The sequence below is a fragment of the Oncorhynchus gorbuscha genome, linkage group LG10 (genome assembly GCF_021184085.1).
Source record: "Oncorhynchus gorbuscha isolate QuinsamMale2020 ecotype Even-year linkage group LG10, OgorEven_v1.0, whole genome shotgun sequence".
Classification (NCBI taxonomy): domain Eukaryota; kingdom Metazoa; phylum Chordata; class Actinopteri; order Salmoniformes; family Salmonidae; genus Oncorhynchus; species Oncorhynchus gorbuscha.
In genome coordinates, this window is record NC_060182.1 from 38,270,757 (window position 1) to 38,289,000 (window position 18,244).

General features: G+C 42.5%; 1 protein-coding gene across 1 annotated transcript in view; it reads left to right on the forward strand.

Moving 5' to 3' along the window:
* Window positions 1-18,244, forward strand: part of LOC124046021 (probable phospholipid-transporting ATPase IIA) — a 38,451-nt gene that overhangs the window by 10,354 nt on the left and 9,853 nt on the right. Inside the window, exons 9-24 of the mRNA XM_046365945.1 lie at window positions 37-112; window positions 489-565; window positions 843-1,003; window positions 1,314-1,456; window positions 4,532-4,644; window positions 8,710-8,919; window positions 11,074-11,235; window positions 11,834-11,926; window positions 12,131-12,214; window positions 13,802-13,972; window positions 14,160-14,258; window positions 15,550-15,639; window positions 15,981-16,125; window positions 16,423-16,487; window positions 17,081-17,236; window positions 17,985-18,049. Of these exons, the coding sequence (XP_046221901.1) occupies window positions 37-112; window positions 489-565; window positions 843-1,003; window positions 1,314-1,456; window positions 4,532-4,644; window positions 8,710-8,919; window positions 11,074-11,235; window positions 11,834-11,926; window positions 12,131-12,214; window positions 13,802-13,972; window positions 14,160-14,258; window positions 15,550-15,639; window positions 15,981-16,125; window positions 16,423-16,487; window positions 17,081-17,236; window positions 17,985-18,049 (1,910 nt within the window). The remainder of the gene's footprint in view (window positions 1-36; window positions 113-488; window positions 566-842; window positions 1,004-1,313; window positions 1,457-4,531; window positions 4,645-8,709; window positions 8,920-11,073; window positions 11,236-11,833; window positions 11,927-12,130; window positions 12,215-13,801; window positions 13,973-14,159; window positions 14,259-15,549; window positions 15,640-15,980; window positions 16,126-16,422; window positions 16,488-17,080; window positions 17,237-17,984; window positions 18,050-18,244) is intronic.

The following is an 18,244-nucleotide window of genomic DNA, read 5'->3' on the forward strand; positions in this document are numbered from 1 at the left end:
TACTCTATGTTTTGTGTCTTATGTGCTGTGCTTTAGGAGGATGGAGACCCTCCAGTCAACGAGAGTCTCAGTATTGAGAATACCCTGTGGGCCAGCACTGTCATCGCCTCTGGTAAATACCAACTCCTCCAGTGGTGTAACTAGTACCAGCCCGCCCGCCCGCCCCCATCTCTCTCCCTCCATCTCTAGAGCTGTGATAAGACGTTACTTCCTCCACGATTGATGTGCTGATGATTTGTCCTCCTACACACACACACACACACACACACACCCCTCCCCCCCCGCCGCAATCAGACATTTGGTCACTTAGAAACAGTTCAGGGGTAGTTAACTATGAGACAACATTTACTGTCGTTATACATTTCAAAACACCCTTTCACAACCAGGGAAGTCGCTGAAATTGCTGCTATATGCTGTATTACATGTTATGGTTCATGATTCCAGACTTTAACGTCTCAGCCAATTACTATAATGTTCTTTCTCTGTAGGCACTGTGGTGGGAGTTGTTATCTACACAGGCAAGGAGCTCCGGAGTGTGATGAACACCTCAAACCCAAGGCACAAGGTATATTCATGTTAATCACAGTAAAACACCCTGCACTTGACGCTTTCCTTTAGTAGACAAAGACATGTATATTATCTGTAGGTTTATTAGGTTATCATTTTATCATGTCATTTCTTAGAAAATACCCTAGTAAACGTTGTACCATAAAATAAAGTGCTACTAGTATTAGTATAATTTCGGCCAATTTTATTTTCTGTAATATTGTATTGAGACTGTTCTGAGAGTGTTTCAAAAACATTTGTACTGCCTGATGATATTCTCCTTGTGGTTCTTCTAGGTTGGCCTCTTTGACCTGGAAGTGAACTGTTTGACCAAGATTCTGTTTGGGGCTCTGGTGGTGGTGTCTCTGGTCATGGTGGCCCTCCAACACTTTGCCGGCCGTTGGTATCTGCAGATCTTCCGCTTCCTACTGCTTTTCTCCAACATCGTCCCCATCAGGTAGATGTTTTAACACACTTTCTGTCTCCATTTCAATGAGATAATTTTAAAGCATTCAAAAGTAATCTGTAACAATGTAGTTACACTTGTAATAACTGGGTTATTACACAGGTTTGAGAGCAAAGTAAGTGTTACTAAAAGGTGTTATTTTCAATTGGAGCTTCATGTACATCAACATCTATCCTTGCTTATTTGTTTCTACATATGCTTATGAACATGTTTGATGGACAACCTAAAAACCATTTATATCCAAAATGTGTATCTGGGAGTCTTGTTTTTAAATGAATACAATGTGAACCTTTGTGTCCAGCTTGCGTGTGAACCTGGACATGGGCAAGATGGTGTTCAGCTGGATGATCAGAAGAGACTCTAAGATCCCAGGTACGGTGGTCCGGGCCAGCACTATACCAGAACAACTGGGACGCATCTCCTATCTACTCACTGACAAAACAGGTGAGTCTGCTACTTTTGTGGTTTATAGACATAAATATGTCATTGCGGGCCGCCGGACTATCACCGCTATGTGGCTGTGGACTCTGTATTGATCTGAAGCGAGAGTGCTTCCATTAACTTCCATCCGCTTAGTCAATGTGTACGATTACACGCACACTAATAGTTTGATGTTAAACTGATTATGGCATAAGGGGGAGTATGGCATTAGTCATGTAAACATCTTACCCTGCTTATCTTAATAAGATCATAATGAAAGTAAGCATATTCAGGTTAAAACAACTGTTTTTCTGAGAAATGTTTCAAATGATTAGGACGTGTAAACAGTTTAATTGGTTTTCCAGCGATGTATTTGATCTACGCGTATGCCACCGCTGATGGCGCGAGCCTGCCACTTGTGAGTTTGGAAAAACCGAAAGTATGCATCCTAGAAATAGTTTTCACATACAAACTTTATATGTTCCAACTCAGAATTAAATAGTCTTCGCCAGGGTTGGGGAGTAACGGATGACATAAACCTGTAACTGTTTTCTCAATGACGTTCAAATAAGCATTAAAAAAAAAGGCCCAATTTTAAGTTTGATGTGCCTGAGCGAGTCTGACCACAAGTCAGAGAACACTATGCAGGCACACCAAATGTGTTTGATGGATCGTGGAAAAAGAGCAGGAATAGGCTTTTGTAGGCTACAGTCCAACTTATGTCTTCCAATGGTGTGACTGCTATCGGCATCCAAAGATCATCTAACTTGTGTTACGAACCAGCTCGAAGCCCATAACAAAGAGGAAGGCAACGTGGAGATGAAGAAAAAACAAACATATTTATTAAATAAAGTAAACTATTATACATGTAACAATGGTGTGTGTAAGTGAGTGGATGAGGTCATAGATGGTGATAATGATGGGTGTTGAGAGGTGCCAAAACAAATGAACACAAAGAAGCCCCAAATTGCCACAACCAAAAACAACACTGTGTCTGCGTTGAGAGAGTCTCCTCGATGTATGGGGGAAAGGTATATTTATCCCCGGGACACACCCGACCGCAGGTGTGTCCCGTTTAGCTGACGACCCTCCCGGCTCCTCCCGCCGACATCCTATTAAGGAAAACAAGAGCAAAGAGAAAGAATTCGGCAGACAGAGTGGGAGGGTCGTCACACTTGATTAAACGCTTGGAGGTAAGGATGACAGCAGTGGTGCAGCCTACCGGCAACACGGATATCGCTTAGGCCTATTATAGGCTACATAGCGCATTGGTGTGAATCACACTACTGTACTCTCATTTAGCTATTTGTGCCTTATGGTTTGTGGTTGTTGTGGATGGCTGTTCACAAATGTGTATGTGTATTTTAACCCAATAATGGTTGAATTGAAGACGTTTAAGCTGCCTATCAATCATTGTTTTTGAGACCAGAGGTGTATTCATTACGGAAACCGTTTAAGAACCAAATGGAAGCAAACAGCAAAACAAGAGTTTCTATTTGACAAATTCTGGTAGGTCCCTCCCTGTTTTGTTCCATTTGCTACCGTTTAAGAAATGTTTTGCAACAGAATCGATGTAGTGAATAGGATTTATCCAATAGAAATTCTGATAATAATAATTTTACCGTAGGCCTAACGGACACATGCACTTTTGATAGACTTAAACAGCTGCAAATTATCCAGATATCAAAGTGTCACCAACAAAAACTTTGACAATAGGCCTATAACAAATGCAGCATATGAAAAACATTTTTCACATGCAAATAGTACTTTTCGGTAGTGTTCAAAGCATGCCATTCCGAGAGCAGCATTTAATTTTCAACTCAAAGCAAGATAGATGTTTATTGGTCCTTGAGGCAGAACTGAGGGATTTCCTCTAGATGGGTCAGCTTCAAAGTCAAAATGCGCTATATTGTAAAAATGTATGAAAACAAAAATGTCTTAATTTAATGGATTAGGGTTAGCATTGTAGTTAAGGTTAGGTTTAAAATCGGATTTTATGACTTTGTGTCTGTGCCAGCTACCAACCTAAAAGTAACTGAAAGTAATCCGATTACATTACTGAGTTAGGGGAAATGCAAATGTTATGTTACTGATAACAATTTTGGACTGGCAACTAGTAACTGTAAGGAATTACATTTAGAATCTAAACTTACCCAACCCTGGTCTTCGCAAAAATAACATGGTCACTGTGGTAGAACATGTATTTTGATTGCCAATTTTCTGCATTTAACAAAAGGCCCATCAGTTGCCTAATTTCAGATGTGTCCATGAAAACAGGCTTATTAAATCATTTAAACAAACTAATCATATTAATCTGACTGTCCACATTAATCATTGTTGTGTGCATGTAACTGTGCTCAATATCGCATCGGACGTAACTGTTATAAAACGTGTAGTATTTAATGTTGTCATAAAACAACTTAACGTTGTAGTGCACAGGAAGAGTCGAGTGGCTACATAATAAGAATGCATGTATCTTTGCTTTAGTGGTCAGGAGAGGAAATTGACACAACGGACTGACATGTTGGATGTGAGATGATATTGTTGAAGATGTGCTAAGGTTGTGTCCAGTATGACATTGCTAGGGCTGACCCATCCCTAGGGCTTTGGGCTGTGTGCGACTCTCAGAGACATGCTACTTATTGGAGCTTTAAATCAAAACGGGCCTGAAGTCTCCTGTCTCTGCACACACACACACCCTCAGGAACTGGCCTGTACCCCTCTTAAATTTACGACCCTGACGGCCAATAAAAGTATACTGGATTTTCCCACATAGTGATAAGGTCGATAGGGGTCAAAGGTCAGTCTAATGTATGTGCTGTAGGGGGCTCTCCGGTCATCCTGAAATACTACATACAGAGAGAGAGGCTTTTAAAGTGAGTGTGAGGACAACCAGGACACTGACATCATGGAAATGGTTTTAGGAACAGCTACTTGATCATAGTGTGAGTTCTGTAGACTGTTTAAAAATAACTTTTTAAATGATGATCATAATTGTAACACCAACATTACCGTGTGTCCACACTTTCAGTAGAAATGTTACAAATAATATATAATAATATACAAATAATATACATTGTGCTTGTGTGTTTGATGCAGGAACTCTCACCCAGAATGAGATGGTGTTCCGTCGCCTCCATCTTGGAACGGTGGCCTATGGAATGGACTCTATGGACGAGGTGCAGAGCCACGTGTTCAGTGCCTACACACAGGTAAAACAATAACCATCATCATCAACCGTATAGAGTAGGGCTATCCCTGACAACAACAAATACTTAGGCGAGCGAAAGTCATCTGTTCTTTCAATCAATCAATTTGTGGATTTCTTTTTACGTGTATTTTTCAATATATAAACACAGCCTATGTGTTTTAATAAAATCAAGTATATGCATTGATCTTGTCTGATGCTTTAAGCTCACTGTTTGATGAAATAACACACAAATGACTCAAGAGGGAGCCAGAGATCTAGAGGAAGAAAGAAAACTTGACCGACCATCCTCCTTCTACTGGCTTTCATAGATTCTGCCATTACTCTTGCCAGTAATAGGCTACATGAGGAGTCGACAACCTTTCTCATTTATAATGCCAATTTATCTTAGCGTTTCTACAGATCTGATTTCCAGTTATGGTTTTCATATATTTTCGTGGAACTGTTTCAATTAATTTCTTCATATCATTGTCATGTGGTTAATCAAAAAATTATATTCAAATCTAAATGAAAATGATACAAAGCTAAAACATTAACTTCTATTGCCGTTGACAACTATGTAAATATAGCCTAAATAAAGCCAACAAATAAAAACATTGCAGCATGCAGGTGGAAAATATCCTAATTTAAAACAACTATAAATCACATTGCTATGCATGGCCTGTCTGCAACAAACTTGAAACACAGTATCAACTATTAACTTGGGTCCAGCCAAAATCTTGCCCTAGCGACATTGTATAAAGTATTCTGGGCCAATGAGCAAGGGACACAGCTGTAGGCTATTTGCGCAAGGGATAAGACTCAGTGCTTGACTTGAGCAGGAGCTCATTGGAGCTGAGTACCGGCACCTGTTTCTTTTAAAGAATGTTAACCTATTTCAGTCCAAGTCCAGCACTGATAGGAAGCAATAAGGTAGCCCTATTTCAGGACGTTTCCACTAGATCCGAGTATGACATTTTTCCCTTTCATGCTGAGTGGTTATCGATAAGGCAGACAGCTGGAAATATTTTTCAAATAGCCTACATTGAGGAACTGTTGTCATTCTCAATGGATGTAAAAACAGACTTAATTTGCTTGCTGTTTGAGGTGGGAAAAAAACACTACTTTGAGAAGCTCCACAGATCATTAGTGGTGACAGAAGTCAGGGCATTCATACTTGTTGTGCTTTGCGGAGCAGTGCAGAGCTGTTGTGTAGGAAGTTGTCAAGGAAGTGAGTATGTGTTTATACAGGATGTACCGCCCCCACCTACCATCAACCAATCATGTCAATGTGGAGCCTTACAGAGCCCTCCGAATTGTTACAACATTTTGGAGACACATGGTGATTTGGTACAGAGCTTGATATGCCCTCTGCAAGCCTCGGGAGGCTCCGGAATTGCGCTACACCATCCATATGGAGCCTCCGACCACATTTTCAGATCAAGCATTGGCTTTTAGTCTAGGCCTCCCCAATGGATTAGTTCACTGAGATGGGAGCAAATATATACACTACCGTTCAAAAGTTTGGGGTCACTTAGAAATGTTCTTGTTTTTGAAAGAAAAGCAGATTTATTATCCATTAAAATAACATCAAATTGATCAGAAATACAGTGTAGACATTGTTCGTGTTGTAAATTACTATTGTAGCTGGAAACGGCAGATTCTCTTTTTTTAATGGAATATCTACATAGGTGTACAGAGGCCCATTATCAGCAACCATCACTCCTGTGTTCCAATGGCACGTTGTGCTAGCTAATCCAGGAAGCAATATAATTGGCAAGAAGCAATATAATTGGCCTTCTTTAGACTAATTGAGTATCTGGAGCATCAGCATTTGTGGGTTTGATTACAGGCTCAAAATGGCCAGAAACAAATAACTTTCTTCTGAAACTCGTCAGTTTATTCTTGTTCTGAGAAATGAAGGCAATTCCATGCAAGAAATTTCCAAGAAACTGAAGATCTCATACAAAGCTGTGTACTACTCCCTTCACAGAACAGCGCAAACTGGCTCTAACCAGAATAGAAAGTGAAGTGGGAGGCCCCGGTGCACAACTGAGCAAGGGAACAAGTATATTAGAGTGTTTACTTTGAGAAACAGACGCCTCACAAGTCCTCGACTGGCAGCTTCATTAAATAGTACCAAAACACCAGTCTCAACGTCAACAGTGAAGAGGCTACTCCGGGATGCTGGCCTTCTAGGCAGAGTTGCAAAGGAAAAGCCATATCTCAGACTGGCCGATAAAAATAAAAGATTAAGATGGGGAAAAGAACACAGGCCAGCTGCATCAGATGAGCTGGCCTTTACAATCACCCGACCTCAACCCAATTGAGATGGTTTGGGATAAGTTGGACCGCAGAGTGAAGAAAAAGCAGCCAACAAGTGCTCAGCACATTCCAGGTGAAGCTGGTTGAGAGAATGCAAAGAGTGTGCAAAGCTGTCATCAAGGCAAAGGGTGGCTATTTTGAAGAATCTCAAATATAAAATATATTTTGTTTTGTTTAACTCTTTCTTTTGGTTACTACATGATTCCATATGTGTTATTTCACAGTTTTGATGTCTTTACTATTATTCTACAATGTAGAAAATAGTAAAAGTAAAGAAAAACTCTTGAATGAGTAGGTGTGTCCAACCATTTGACTGGTATTGTATATATATTTATATTTGCTACTGCTCGACTAAAAAATGTTGGTCGACCAACAGCCTATCGACCAAACAATCAACCAGTCGAATAATTGGGGTCAGCCCTAATATAGAGATCGATGTGGCGCACATAGAACGTCATTGACAGAAACGTAGATGTAGAACTATGGCTCTGCATCAGTCCATATGGGCTGTGTTCAACAAATGTATCACTAATCGGTGAGACAGCCGATGTTTGAAATTCTGTGTTAAAAGAAGTAACAAAAACCTTGTCTTTGTAGCTCATTGTTTTAGCAACATATCAGCTGTGTGATTATTGTTTGGCTTAATGCTTTCCGACCCATAATGACTTTTTGTCCCTTTGACACCAGCGGTTAGTAGAGCAGGAAACCGGATTAGCCACTAGCCCCAGAGCCCACGAACACTGGCCGGCCCTAGTTTAATGGCACCATCATTGACCCCTGTGGAAACGCAACGCCTGGCCTAAAAATAACCGCAGCAAGATAGTAAAGCTGATTGTTCATTTTTTTTTTCTTCACACATCTGGTTGTGTTTACTTGCCGTGGATCTCTGTGGATGGTAAGGAAGGGTTAGGCCTCCCGAGTGGCGCAGCGGTCTAAGGCACTAAATTTTTACACTGCAATTTTAGAGGCGTCACTACACAACCGGCCGTGATCGGGAGTCCCATAGGGCGGTGCACAATTGGGCCAGCGTCATCCCGGGTTAGTGGAGGGTTTGGCCGTCATTGTAAATAAGAATTTGTTCTTAACTTTTATTTTACCTTTATTTAAATAGGCAGGAATAGTAAAGCTGACGGCCTAGGAACAGTGGGTTAACTGCCTTGATCAGGGGCAGAACGACAGATTTGTACCTTGTCAGCTCGGGGATTAGAACTTGCAACCTTTCGATTACTAGTTCAACGCTCTAACCACTAGGCTACCCTGCCGCCTCTGACTTGCCCAGTTAAATTAAGGTTAAATAGTCAAATGGCTTTGTGTGGTAGTCATTTTAGAACTGAGTCAGTTCAGAGAAGTGTTATTTTTCTAGCACTACAAAACACATATTTCTTATACTTTGGCATAGTGATAAGGCGGCTCACAGGTACAAGTAGATCCATGTTTTCCCCACAAATAATGTATTTATCTGATGACTGTATGCAGTGGTGTAAATTAGGTTAAGTATATTTAGAACCAAATACTTTGAGACTTACTCAAGTTGTATTTTACTGGGTGACTTTCACTTTTACATGAGTCATTTTCTTTAAAGGTACCTTTTACTCAATTGGGTACTTTTCCCACCACTGACTGTTTGTCAATCAATGAATAGCTGAGAAAAAAGTTAGGTGTAAAAAAAACGCTCTACCAATCATTGAAAACCTTGCAGGTAGACTGATGCTTATAATCCAACTAAGTGGGCTAACTTTTCTTTTGTACACCTTCCTCCCCACAGCCCTCTCACGACGCCCCAGCATCCAGAGCTCCGGCGGCTACTAAGGTCCGTAAGACCATCAGCAGCCGTGTGCATGAGGCGGTGAAGGCCATCGCCCTGGTGCACTGTGTGACGCCCGTGTACGAGGCCAATGGTGTGACGGACCAGGCCGAGGCAGAGCAGCACTATGAGGACACCTGTAGGGTTTACCAGGCCGCCAGCCCAGACGAGGTACATAATGGCTCACCCTCAATACTAGACATCGCTGTCCATAAACACAGCAACCGGAGGATGTTAGTATTTTCCTCTGCGCAGTTATAATATACTCCTTCGTTAACGATAGACCAACATATACCAAAGTAGCCTGTGAGAAATGTGTTGTCTACTCAACAGCCTCAAAGGTTAAAGGGAATTGTCACTACGCCAATTACAGTAGGTATGGTGACAGTAGAAGAATGGAATCCAGATTAAAATATGGAGAGAGTCACTTCAAATGGTTTTGCAGCTTGAACCCTTATCAGTCCCTGCAGTTGACTACCTGCTGCCCTTGAAGGAAACCTTGAGGAGACAAATTACATTCCACATGTACCTAGCTGTGACCTGGATCACTGTGAATCGTTTGAATTTCAGGAAGAAGGCTGAGGGGGAATTCAGCTTGATCCTTTTCCTGCGGTGTAAATACGGATTTCCTTAATGTGCTCCCCAGTCCATTGGGCTTAGCCTATCCACCCTTTGAGTCTCCTACCTTCATAGTAGATACTTTGATATGGCCCACAGAAGTTGCTTTGAGGTGAGTTGTGGCCTAGTGTATGCTGAACTTCATGCAATACAAGCATTGTTTTCCAGAAAATGAATTGTGGGATAACAACATTTCTCACAGATTACAAAATCAGTCAATGTGTAGATATTTCCTTTCTTGATTGAATGTTTTTTTGCTGTTGTTACTATAGGTATATTTTATTCGCTTGATATGATCTGGGCTCAAATTCAGTTTGCATTCCAATGGCTTCTCAGGAAGTCCATAGATATATATAGTTTTGGCTGCCGGTTGTCGTGGTCACAATGCCAGTGACAGTTGGATGTGTGGTTTTTGGTAGGAATCCATTCACAAGCCATTTATCTAACTTGTTTTGTTCTGTTGGATGTGATACTTGTTCGGCAGACATAACTCATTTTTGTTGTTAATAAAATCTAAATGAAGAGTCCTGGTTGTAGTGTGGAGTAATTTTTCCACAGTTTATGCTTTTACATCTGCTTATTTAGTATGTCTAAAATATTGATTGTGGTATCTACTCAAGAGAAGTGTGTTCCTATAACAAAGCGCCGGAAGAGTATCAAGTATTTCTTGACGGTTCCATTTCCAAGCAGGACCAATAAGAACTTTCGCTTATGCCAAGCTGTGGTTTTGAATCCAGCCATTTGCCAGTAGCAGACCCAGCTCAATTAAACTCTAGACATTCCCATTACCACGTGCTGCTGTTGTGGTGGAGGCCGATTCACTGCATGCATTCACAGTGAATGTAGCCTTACTAATGTTACCATGACTAAGTCAAGTTCCTCATTCTCCCCAACTTGTATGACCAACACACAAGCCAAGCATAGGCTCAGACCAAATATGATCATGGAATAAGTTTTATTTGTTAGCAGGAGGAGAGGAGCCATGGTTTAGGACTGGTCTTTAGGTGTTTAGGGTCCAACCGATGCCTCGTTCTATCCATCTGAGATCTACACTGAGTCTACCAAACATTAGGAACAACTTCCTAATATTGAGTTGAACCCCAAATGTCATTTTTACCATGTTTTTGTGCTGCTCCCATGTTGTTGTCATGTTGTGTTGCTACCATGCTGTGTTGTCATGTGTTGCTGCCTTGTTATGTTGTTGTCTTAGGTCTCTCTTTATGTAGTGTTGTGTCTCTCCTGTTGTGATGTGTGTTCTGTCCTATATTTATATTGGTTAAATAAAATATATCCCAGGCCCCTGTCCCCGCAGGAGGCCTTTTTCCTTATGGTAGGCCGTCATTGTAAATAAGAATTTGTTCTTAACTGACTAGTTAAATCCAAAATAAAAAATCAGGCTTTATCCTCATGTGCCCTTCAAAAGAAACCAGAAAAAACATGCAGCATGCGTCTTTTAAAAGGATTATCTTCCTAGTTTGTTCAATCAATTTGTCAATCCATTTTCTTTGAGTGCAGAAATGCTTTTATTATTGATTTGCGCTGAAGTAGAACTGTGCTCTTTGCTCACTTTGATATTTCCTGCTTATTGCTATTTCCTGTGAAAAGGTACATCATGTTAAAATGGTCCATTCTCCATTTACCTCACCAAACTGTTCCATTTTGATAACCACCATTCACCAAACAGTCTCCTCTGCCTTGCCTTGCTAGGTGTCACTGGTGCAGTGGACTGAGAGTGTTGGACTGACCCTGGTCGGACGGGACCACAACTCCATGCAGCTGAGGACTCCTAGTGGACAGATCCTGAACTTCACCATCCTGCAGATATTCCCCTTCACCTATGAGAGCAAGCGGATGGGAATCATAGTTCGAGTAAGTGTAGCTGACTGGGATATGAATCTGGTTTGAAATTGCAAATTCCAGTCATCCATTTACAGTTGCCAGCGGTGTTTGCCTTCCGGAGCTAAACTAATGTATTGTGGAAGATGATTTGTATTTTGCTTGATTGTCCGCCAACTGTTAGTGTTCAACTGCTCTTTTGAATGATACGTTTTCTGGCTTTTGAACCTGGGCATTGGTCCAGTGATCCATCAAGACTGAGACTGATCTGAAAAAGACTTTACCTGGCTATGAACCCTATGACTAAGTCTCTGTGCTGTCTGCATGACTAACTATTGTTGTTGGCTAGGATAGACCTGGTATAACTCTACTTCAGGAAGCCTGGGGTTGAACTTGGGTTCCTCAAGAAAATATTTTGAAGCATATTTGAGACCAAACTTAAGTTTCCCTTTCTACGCAACCAACTGACAATAATAAACTCTTATTTTTATGTGCATCCCTACACATGTGCATCCCTGCTGAGAGTCAGGGGGAAACACCAGAATATACCTTATTGATTGATGTGAATGTTTTTCTTCTATTTTGTTTGTCAAGCATGGAGTTTAGGGAGTGACAGTGGTCTGTTTTGCAGGATGAGTCTACAGGAGAGATTAGCTTCTACATGAAGGGTGCAGATGTGGTGATGGCTGGCATCGTCCAGTATAACGACTGGCTGGAAGAAGAGGTAGATTTTCCTTCCTCGAGTCGAGAACAAGTCATTTTAGTTTGAATAGAAGACCACCCTGATTTGAATATATCGTGTTGAGGTCACCTTTAGAGGTTGCTGTCAATATAACCTTTTGGGGGGGGGGGTTCAGAGTCATTGTGAATGTTTGAACATTCTGTTCTGATATTAATATTTTAGTGTTACTTTTGCTCTTTCTTCCAGTGTGGGAATATGGCCAGGGAAGGTCTGAGGGTCTTGGTCGTTTCCAAGAAGTCTCTAACAGAGGAACAGTACCAAGACTTTGAGGTTAGTAGCATTCCCTCTCTGTCTTTGAATGAGCTTAAATGTTTCTGTCATCACGTTGATACTTAGCGGCCGGGACTGTGCCATAACCAAAGCCAACAGGAGGAGGATGTTGTTTAATGGAGAATGAATTGACTGTCCTGAGCAACCAAGCCCGCCGTCGGTGACCTTGACATTTCAGTGTTTCATATCCATTTGGCAAACTCATTAGTGAGACTGAAGCCCAGGGTATCCATCTTGGTTTGAGTTGGCTTCTGCGAGCATATCCACATAGCAGGTCATAAAGACTCAGTAGGTTCAAACCAACACCACGCAGGAAGTGTTATGGCGGCGTCGTAAAGAGAATGCCAATTCATTTTGATGTCTGAGAATGAAAGATGATACCGAGTGTGTTATAGCAGTTATAACAACATTAGCTGTTCATTTCTACTAGTTGACGCACCTCCCTCTTCTTGTGTTGCTGTGCCCCAGTTAATCATTGTGTTGGTTACCAATCCTCACAATCCCAAGGAGATTTCAGTGAAATATTTTTTGTTTGTTGTAGGATGACAATATACACTGAGTATACGAAACATTAAACTGGCCAGGTGAATCCAGATGAAACTATGACCCCTTATTGATGTCACTTGTTAAATCCACTTCAATCAGTGTAGATGAAGGGGAGGATTTTTAAGCCTTCAGACAGTTGAGACATGCCTTGTGTATATCTGCCATTCAGAGGGTGAAGGGGCAAGACAAAATATTTAAGTGCCTTTGAACGGGGTATGGCAGTAGGTGCCAGGCGTACGCACTGGTTTGAGTGTGCAAAGAACTGCAACGCTGTTGGGTTTTTCATGCTCAACAGTTTCCCGTGTGTGTCAAGAATGGTCCACCACCCAAAGGACATCCAGCCAGCTTGACACAACTGTGGGAAGCATTGGAGTCAACATGGGCCAGCATCCCTGTTCTGAGGGCAAAAGGGGGTGCAACTCTATATTATGAAGGTGTTCCTAATGTTTTGTACACTATATGTGAAACTAATTTGTTTATATTCCTCAACATTAGCACGCACTGTACAGGTTTTGGTATGTCCTGTATATCAACCTAGTACCTGCCAACAACAACAAATACAAAAACGAAATAGTTTCCACAGATACTTTCACCATTGTTCTTTAAATGTCAAAGCCTGTTGTTTGATGCTCAGATCACACACACACCCATTCTCAGGGCGAGCGAGGCAGGCAGTGTCTCCCCTGCAGCCCCAGCCCCATTGCTGGAGTGTATAATTTTGTGAGCTGGCTGGTGGGCGGCGGTGACTCACTCGCTTAGTGACTCACTCACAGAGTTTGTGTTCCTGAATGAGTCACTCAGTTTTTGCTTTATCTCACACTGAAAATTGCCCTCTGAGCTGGAAACTACTGGGTGTTTACTTGCTGATCGATGTTGTTATTCCTTTGACCATCCAGAACGTGTTACATTTGATGAATTTGTACGTCTGACAGTTGATAAATCAATCTAGTTCAACTCCAACTTGCTATATTACAATATTGTAGGCATCCAATCGAAATATTTTCTTCATATTTTCTCCTCTGCTACTTTCTCCACCCACAGGCCCGATATATCCAGGCCAAGCTGAGTGTGCACGATCGGTCTCTGAAGGTTGCCACGGTGATTGAGAGCCTGGAGATGGAGATGGAGCTGCTGTGTCTGACGGGGGTAGAAGACCAGCTTCAGGCTGATGTACGGCCCACCCTGGAGATCCTACGCAATGCAGGCATCAAGGTCAGGGGAGGTCACCGGGGCAGAGGGAGACAACAACACTTAGCAGTTCACTTCAATACACTTTATTTATCCCTAGGCTTTATGCCCTCTGTAACTGTTGTTATGTCATTGTTTGAATGTGGATAAGGATTTTTTTTTAAGTTAATCACACAGAAATGTCATTTTAAAACTGTTATTACATGTGTAGGTGTGGATGTTAACTGGAGATAAGCTGGAAACAGCCACGTGCACAGCTAAGAACGCCCATCTGGTGACCCGCAACCAGGACATCCACATCTTTAGATCGGTGAGTGGAGAAGCAATAGAGGGCATTTTTCTGTTTTACCACTGCTATTTCAATATCATATTTATTGTGGATTAGAATAAATAGCTTTAGCATAAGGAGTCATTCTTAGTTCACAGGGCATCCAGTTTCCTGTCTGCCCTGACCTTATTGGGACATCCACCCTGTGTGTGGTGAAGGCCCATAGCGATGGTTATGTAGTCCCCCAGCCTAGCCAAGATCTGCTGGATAGCTAGCAACCCCAACAATAAATACCTCACACAGGAATGAGCATCCAAGCCAGTGTAAAACAGACCTGAGCTTTCAAAATCTGGTTTCAAATACTATTTGAAATCATTTCAAATACTTTGAATGATCTTCCCTGTTGCAATATAACCAATAGATAAGCCCCAAAAGTACAAACCCCACCAACACGACACTCCAGGCAGGCTAAAGAAAACGCTCAAAGTATTTGAAAGATTTCAAATAGTTTTTGAACCCAGGTCTGGAAACAGGCTGGTAAGGACCAGCTGAACCACTCCCTTGGGTAACACAGTGACAGAGAACCTAACTTCCTAATTTGTTTTGCAGGCTTAGCTCTCAAACTGCACTACTGCTTTGATAGTCCTTTCAGTTCCCTTTTGGCCGATCTCCAGTTGCAGAAAGGGAGAGCTTGCCTGCCATAGGAATGTTAGGAGTTGTGTACAACAATTGTTACTGGAAGAGGATAACAATGACTGGCACAGCATGAAAACAGTCCCCTTGCTTCTCCCAGCGGAGAAGGGCAGGGGCTGTGACTTTCGATTGGACCAATAGCCAGGGCATCTGCTATTGGCTTCCTGGTACGACACAAATGGCACCTGGGTTGACGACTTGACGTATGAACAGGCAATAGGAGGGGAATATAGCCATACCAGTGCAGAACATTGGTTGACAGATTGATGTCTTGCGGTCATTTCCAGTTCCACATTTTTTAAATTTTGAGTCCACATGAGTTTGATAGAGTTGCAGAAACTATGGGATGTTTACAGTCAACCTCCATATTTGGTAATAAATAGGAGTCTATAGAAACCCACAAAATGATCCATGGTTGAGCTGGTCCTCCTTGTGGTTTTATAACTTACTTTGGCATTTCAAATCACATGTTCTGGTTTGCATGCTCAGTTGACAGTTGATCAGTTCTCCCTGATGCTAATCTAGCGTGTGGATGACAGTTGCAGTTAGGAGAGCAGCTACTCCTGTGGGTTAGATAGCTATCTGTGTGTCTGTATGTCTGTGACCATGATGGTAAGCCCTGTACTGTCTGTGGTCCTAGGTGACGACGCGAGGAGAGGCCCACCTGGAGCTCAACGCTTTCCGGAGGAAACACGACTGTGCCCTGGTCATATCAGGGGACTCACTGGAGGTAAGCTGAGCACCGTCATCACTCTGAACAATTTACCTTATCTGTGTAAGACGTACCAAAGCAATGTTACTGAAGAGGCCTTTAGTGGTGGCTGTGGCATTAGTAAGAGTCAGTCTAACATGGGAAAAAGTCTGAGACACCTTGAGAACCCTCAGCTTGTTTTGAGTTTTATCCTATCACACTGCTGCATTGTATTGGGTCTCAATTGACAACTTCCTAGATAAATGTAACAGACGTTGAGGAAGGAGTCTACATCATTGATAGAAATACAGACGTAAACCACAGTCGGTCGTTGGCCCCTGGCTTGTTGTTCAAGCCTCGTCTGTCATACTGTCATACAGGTGTGTCTGAAGTTCTATGAGTACGAGTTTATGGAGCTGGCGTGTCAGTGTCCTGCTGTGGTGTGTTGCCGCTGCGCTCCAACCCAAAAGGCCCAGATAGTCCGGCTGCTGCAGGAGCGCACAGGCAAACTCACCTGTGCTGTAGGTGAGTCTCCCCAGTGTCAGCCCCCAAGCTATTCTCTATTGGGACATTACAGTGTTAACAATTCAGCTCACTTAAACTCTCCAATGGCATTTCACTGCAGGGTTACTGATCTATATGTTAAAGATGTTGAATGGTATTGTTTTCATGATGTGGTCTTGATAAACAGTTTGCAGAGGTCAGATCACGCACACACGCGCACGCACACACAAACACACACACAGCCCTCTCTCTTGTGAGTCACATTAACAGACGTATTTCTCCTGACACTTCCACTGATATCTGTTTGTTTTCTCTTAGGGGACGGAGGAAACGATGTCAGCATGATCCAGGAAGCCGACTGTGGCGTGGGAGTGGAGGGCAAAGTAAGAATCTCTCTGTCCCTGTCGCCTTGACGCTCTGCTTTCACACAAACACACACACTCTCTGCCATCGGTATGTGTTGTGTGTTTCCTGAGAGTCGGCTTCCATCTGGCCAGAGCGTCTTTTTAAACATACATTTGTCACTTGTTTATGTCATATCATGCACAGATGATTCCTTTTTGACTGTGTGAAAGCATGCCATGGGTGTAGAGGAAATGAATGTGACAGAGTGGTATTGTCTTTCTGTTCTGATTGTGACTGCTTGAACTGTAGTGCTGACGGGTCAACCATGCAGAGTTCCTACCTCATTGACAGATTGCTCTTTCTGACCCATTCAGCAAATATGGACAAGAGCTCCACATAAACTCAATAGTTGGTAATTATTGGTAGAAATGGGGAACTATACAGTATTTACTCAGTGGCAGTTTGGCCTTTCCAATTTTCAGTTGATCACTTAGTTTAAACTTTTCCTCAACTATTGGACCCACTATTCTTTATATACACTTGTAAAAAGTGTTTTTCTGGTTAAAGAAGACCTTTGCTAACCTTTTTGTAAATTTCTCTTATTTTCCACCACCACGTTGTTTGTTGTCAGGAAGGGAAGCAGGCATCGCTGGCTGCCGACTTCTCTGTGACTCAGTTCAAGCACTTGGGCCGACTCCTCATGGTCCACGGGCGGAACAGCTACAAAAGGTCTGCCGGCCTCTCCCAGTTCGTCATCCACCGGAGCCTGTGCATCAGCACCATGCAGGTAGGCAGGATCAGGGTACCAAAGGGTGGAGCGGGGTGTGGAGTGAGTCAGGACAAGGGGGTGCCAGAAGCTTCTTTAGGAGTGTGCAGAAACAGCCCCAGAGCCCCAGTTCCAGTGGGTTGTGAGGGTACCTAGGGACAGGCATAGTGAGTTGGAGCAGGGTGTGGAGTGAGTCAGAGCAAGGGACCCCAGGAGCTCTTCTAGGAGGCCACAGTTTTCAGTGTCAACCCCAAGCCTCAGCCCTTGTGAGTACCACAGCCCATGCATCCAGCTCTTCAGCCTGCTAGTCTCCCAGACCAAGGAAAAAGGGAAAGCCCTGTGAGTCACCAGGCCATAGACTCATTAGATAGGGAGGCCCCCATGTGTCTCAAATGAACGCTGCCCACAGCCACAGCTGTTAAGTGTTTGGTATAGGGCATGAGCTGGCCCAGCTCTGTCTGGCTGCTGCTCAAACCATGTAGCATCATACTAGTAGTCATTGTTAGTCAGTTTTCTAAACTACGTAGGTGAAGTAGTACCTCGCCATTGTGATAATAATAGGTTTATTATTTATTTTATAATCTATTCTTAAAGCTATTACTTCAATCAATTGACTCATTTTTAGATGAAAGTAACGTGTAGATAGTTTTGGCAAATTGTGTCAATGGTGTTTTGTCGTTGTGTATTACAGTTGTCAATGCAACGTTAAGCACACGAGTTCTACATCCGGTAATGATGACTCATCTATGATCTCTTCTTCCTCCCCCAGGCTGTGTTCTCCTCTGTCTTCTACTTTGCCTCTGTCCCCCTCTACCAAGGATTCCTCATTATTGGGTGAGATGATCTTTTCTGTGTAGCGGTAGTTTATCACAATGGCATTTCAGCTATGTGTTAGCTCCATGTTTTGTTGATATTTAGATTGTGTTGACGCAGTGTTGCTAAGACACTACTATGAGATGACTTGAACCCTACTGACTCATCAAAACCCCCTCTATCCAGCCTTCGAATGGAGGTCAGAGAACTGTACTA